Here is a 5423-nt window from a genome sequence, read left to right as displayed (position 1 = left end):
TTAAAACTGAGACAAAGATGGCGTTAAGTACCTCATCCCTTTCCTCATCTTTCGTGACTCTGTTCTCTCCCATGTCCAACAAGGAATGAATGTCTTCCTTGCCCTTCCTTTTGCTATTGATGTATTTATAGAAACACTTTCTGCTATCCTTGACAAAGTGGCCAGACTTAGTTCAAATTGTGCCTGTCTTCCTCCACGACCTAACCGTATTCCTGAACTCTTCCTGAGTAGCCTGCCCTTTTTTCCAGGGCTGGTAAACTCTTTTTTTTCATAATTTCTCGCAGTCTCCCTGTTCAGCCAGGCTGGTCGCCTTCCCCGCCAGCTCGCCATACGGCACACCGGGACAGCCTGCTCCAACCTGCTTTCCAAACTTTGGTAACCACAAATTATGCTGAGCAGGAACCCAAACCAAATTTCTTTTTTTAATTTCTCATTTTTATACCTCCTGAGACATAATTCTGTGCTTCTCCTGAAGCACATCAGCCAGTTCCTGCAGCCGTCCATTTTCAAGAGACAGGTAGTTAGTAAGCTCCAGTACTGCTTCTTCCACCACTGAAATATCTGAAAGATGCATAAAGAAATGGAAATGAATTGAAGCCAATGATTTTAATTCCTTAACAGTAAAGAGAGAGAGAAGAAAACAGAAAACTAGATCTCTGGCTTTAACTGCTGTTTACTGTATCTCTCCTGCATGTGGCTCCCAAGGGCCTGATCCTCACCCACAGAGAGCTTTGACTTGCACTCACTAAGCAAAAGGCTCTAAACATGAACATGTTCTGTATTTCCGACCTGGTTACATGCCAGCGATCACTTCTGTTGTGTCAATATCAGCAAGGCAGAAAATGCCCCGGTAAATCAGCAACACCTTAATACAGGTCAAATTCATGCACAAACCTGCTACAATGGGTGGCCTGAGACAGCACACCACCTGACAATTCCAGCACCTCAGTACAGGCTCACACTGCACCAACATCAACACTACTACAGAGCTCACAGCTGCCATCTAAGGACAGTAACACCTCCCTACACCAATGCTAGGCTTGTCAGAGCTCCTTAATCAGAGCATATAGAATACTCTGGACAGAACGCAAACCAAGGATGAGCTCGTATTCCACCTAAATTTTCATTCAAAAGATTCAAATTCTAACCTTAAGATAATGAAGTTTTTTAGACATTTGTCTGAGTGTAAAATGAACCCACTACACTAATTTTTAGCAGCTAGTCATTTGGCTGTCTTGTGCAGGACTCTGCTCTGTGTTCAAAACTGACAACTACACAAAGCATACCAAGACATTAGATAGCTACCACTTTGCTCAAAACTCATTGGAAACAGAGCAGTTGGATATTCCTACATCTTTTACTAAACTGCAAGTGAGAAGTCCGATATCCGTTTGCAATACTTACTTTACTTCTTCACTTGTAAGCATGAAGCCTTTTATGCACTGTCTCAACACAGGTGGGTGAAATCTGTAACTTCTCAGGTGTATGAACACACTACTGCCAGATACGAGCTTCTTCTTAGCCCAATACACTGGGTACAGCTCTCAGTATTCCAATTTAGATATACCTTTAATGCACTTACACTCCTTCATTAGAGGTTTTGATAATGAAAGTTTGGAAAGCCAAGCCAATTTATTTGGGAAAATGAATTATCATGAGAAGGACAAGACCATAATGTTTACAATGCAGAATGATGCCTAAGATGGGGGTAAATGAGGATTCCTGAGTATCTGCCACTTTGGTCATACCTCCACTATTCAGCTTGTGAGATAGCACATCCACTTTCTCCTGCAGCTTGTCATACATTGTCACAATCTGGGCAACAGCACGGCGAGAGGACTCCACACGCTCCTGCAGCTGAGATTCTATCTCTTCACTGGTGCTGCTGGCTAGAGTGGCTAGGAAGGAGAATGCTGCCTCCAGTCCTTCCCCTGGGAACATAAACAGGAGCAAAAGAATAAATGTGTTCCGTACCAGTAACTACCACAAAAGGGAGCCTCTGGCACCCTTTAGAGAGGGACATCAACATTCTCCACAGTAGAAATCCATTTTTCCCACGTCTCCAGTCAGGTGCCTCACCTCGCTCCCTCTCATCTTTGCGCTCCTGATTGCTGTCAGAGTCTGGTTCAGGTTCTGGTACCACCAGTGCTTTTCTTTCAGAGAGAAGGTCTCCAAGACCCTGGTCCAGGTCAAAGCGTTTCAGGATGATGCGGATATTTTCATCAAACTGAATGATGGGACAGGCAAGGCAAGACAAAGAATGGAAGTGAATAAAAGGAGTGCAGTGGAACAGATGGAGAGACAAGAGAACAGTGTATAAAGGAACAAAGAGTGTTCCTAACCTGATTCCAGTATCGATTGATGATCAGCAGGGAGGCATCATCTGTGGCCTGCCGCCGCTCCAGCTTCTCAATGTGCTCCCGCAGCTCATCCTCAATGGCCTGACGCTGGTCCAGCATCTCCGCAAGCTTACGGTTCTTGGTCTGCAGGGTGCGGATGTCCAGCTCCTCCTGAGCAGGGGCACAGTGCACACAGCCATGTCACAGAACTTGTACTGAATGCTGAGGTATTTTCATTCCAGATACAAAATAGAAAGAGGTGGAATGGGGGAGTGTAAGGCAGACATACTGTTGAAGAAACACCTCCAAGCTTAATGGTCTCCACTGTGGTCCCTGAATCTTCAACCCCTGCTTTCTTCTCCGGAGGTGCAGAAGGGCCAGGCTCTCCAGCTGCCCGTTTATTGCCGATTCCAGACATAGTGGCTGAAGCATATAACTACCCACCTTCTGCAAGTTCTTCCTGAACATTAAGGAGCACTGTTAAAAAAAAACCAAACACATGCACACACAAAACCAGCTTATTCTGGGATTTTTAACATCTTGATCCATTGTGGTAATAAGATGCCCAACATGGCACTGATCATGTAACTCAAAGGTTTTGGAAAATGCTTGTTGGGAAGAATGGGTTAAGAGCAGAAAACTGGTGGGGAGGATTCTAAGTCCATCAAGTGACCTTGCAGTGGTCACTGGTGCTGGTGACGAGTGACAAATCAGTGATCTTCTGGCATGGACAGAGTTTAATAGTGCCCATGTTGCCCAGCTCACCTCCGCCCAGGTATTGCTTTGGGGATCCCTCAATTACCAAGGCAATGGAAATGAATTTACTCTTAGTGTTTGACCAGAATGTGTGAATGGACACAGGCAGTTAGCTGCAGCAACCACAGACTCACAGATAGAACACAGGGTCACAAAAGACACCAGTAGGATCAGCACTGCAAACAGCAAGTGCACAGGTAAAAAAATCCACTGGTCTGTAATGTTAAGATGGAAACACCATACCTTATCATGCTCTATGCAAGAAGATCTTGAGGCAGGTTCAGTCTCTGCTTTCCTATATTAACAAAAATTATCCAGGTTAGATTCTAACAAACAACCAACACTGTGTATATGTGGCACCAGTTCACTGCATATCAACTCTGGGGAAATTTCTGATTGCTAATGGACATGTCCTTGCTAGCAGGGCCTGAGCAAGCTGCAAGCCAAGGTGTTCAAGGACACTGCTGCAGCTGGAATGAGGAGGTAGCAAGATAAGCAGCTCCTGGCTGTGGGATGCAGGAGCTGAAGATGGTTAGAGGTGGAGAACAATGATTGGGGCATTTTATGACTGATATGTTAATAACCAATTATATTGTGTATAAGGTGGGCTAGTAATAGTAGTTAGTCAATGATAAGTGGGCGCTTATAATAGGTGTGTATAAAAGAATCACTTTTGTAAATAATAAAGAGAGTGACAAGACATTCACAAAGATAATAATGACGTCGCCTCTTTGTACACAAATTCCAGCAAACAACCAAACTGTTCTTATTGTATCTACATGCAGTCAGTTAAAGCTGAGACCACCAGCACCTTGGAGGTGAGCCCTGTACTTAAGAGATCACAGAATCATTAAGGTTGGAAAAGACCTACGAGAACATCAAGTCCAATCTATGACCTAACACCACCATGGCAACTAGACCATAACATTAAATGTCACGTGCAGTCTTTCCTCAAACACCTGCCAGGGCAGTCCATTTCAGTGTCTGATCACCCTTTCTGTGAAGAAATTCTTCCTAATGTCCAACCTAAACTTCACCTGGCACAGCTTGAGACTATGTCCTCTCGTCCAGATCTTACACATCCTTTGGCACTGAAAAGCAACTCTAAACCAAGGCTTGCACAGACCCATTTAAAGATCTTTCCTCTGTATCGGGAGAGACGCAGACATATTTCAAGAGTATCTATCCCTAAATTAACACACCCTGAAAACCTCAGGACTACTAGTTAGAGAATCACAGAATAGCAGAGGCTGGAAGGGATATGTGCATGGCATCTGCTCAGTGCTCTTGAATAGATCAGGGTCAGCCAAAGCAGGTTGCCAAGGGCCTTGCCCAGTCAGCCTCCAAGTATCTCCAGGCACAGAAACTCAGCAATGTCTACAGGCAACTCACCCAGTACCTGATGACGCTCAACAGGTTTCTCTTGTATTTGAATAGTATTTCTTGTAGTTCCCTAAAATATTATTTAGCAAAGTTGTAAGTATTTCCTTAAAGGGCTTCCAAAACAAACGGTGAAGGAAATGGACCCAATTTGATCACTAGATGTAAGCAGGATTCTTCTCCCATACTCACTGATGCTGTGACAACTTCTAAACTAAATGAAACCAGAAATAATTGAAATTCAGGCCACACAGGTAAAAACCTGTGTTGTTACACTTCAGACTGTAATGGCATTTGCAGTTAAACAAGGGGTTACAAACTGAACCTGGCAGTTCTTACCTGTTTGCTTTACCTGAGCAGTTCTAATGAAAGTGATAATGCTACTGTATATTTAGGATGAAGTGACTAAATTGCTTTGCCAAACCTTAACATTTAACAAGCACCTTAGCTGGGCATTGCCCTTCATCACATGCAGAACAATACAGAGATTATTTTTAAATGAGTACATACAGTGTTCCTGTCACCTACCTCGTCAGGTATATATCAAAATCAATTTCTACCCTGGACTTCCGAAGAGCTGACTCTGGCCTGCTCAAAAGTCTGGCTTAAAGTGTACCCTGGGAAACAGCCCTTAGAAAAAAAAGGGGTCCAGGAAGGATGGACATACTTCAAGAATGAAGTCTTGAACAAGCAGGAGCAGCTGTCCCAGTGCACCATAAGGTGAGCAGGCAGGAAGGTGACAGGCTTGGCAGAACAGGAAGACTGTGCAGAAAATTCTGGGAAAAAAAAAAAAGTTTACCAGCTTTGAAAAAAAATGGCAGGCTACTCAAGTAGAGTTCAGGAATATAGTCAGGTCACATAGGAAGAAAATTAGAGAGACAAAGGCACAACTTGAACTAAATCTGCCCACTTCTGTCAGACACAGCAAAAAGTGTTTCTATAAATACA

At 43.7% G+C, this 5423-nt stretch overlaps 1 protein-coding gene across 1 annotated transcript; it reads right to left on the bottom strand.

The window, feature by feature from the left end:
- Positions 1 to 442: 442 nt before the first annotated feature.
- LOC103804897 (E3 ubiquitin-protein ligase BRE1A-like) lies at positions 443 to 2833 on the bottom strand (the record flags this gene model as incomplete). Its single annotated transcript, XM_009077532.1, has 5 exons — positions 2629 to 2833; positions 2343 to 2510; positions 2080 to 2227; positions 1749 to 1931; positions 443 to 561 (listed from the first exon to the last, which is right to left on the bottom strand). Coding segments are annotated over exons 1-5 (747 nt in total), but the record flags the coding sequence as incomplete, so codon positions are not given.
- Between the last annotated feature and the right edge of the window lie 2590 nt (positions 2834 to 5423).

This window comes from Acanthisitta chloris, unplaced genomic scaffold (genome assembly GCF_000695815.1).
Source record: "Acanthisitta chloris isolate BGI_N310 unplaced genomic scaffold, ASM69581v1 scaffold17596, whole genome shotgun sequence".
NCBI classification, from domain to species: Eukaryota; Metazoa; Chordata; class Aves; order Passeriformes; family Acanthisittidae; genus Acanthisitta; species Acanthisitta chloris.
Note: the sequence above shows the minus strand (reverse complement) of the source record. Positions and strands in the feature narration are given on the sequence as shown.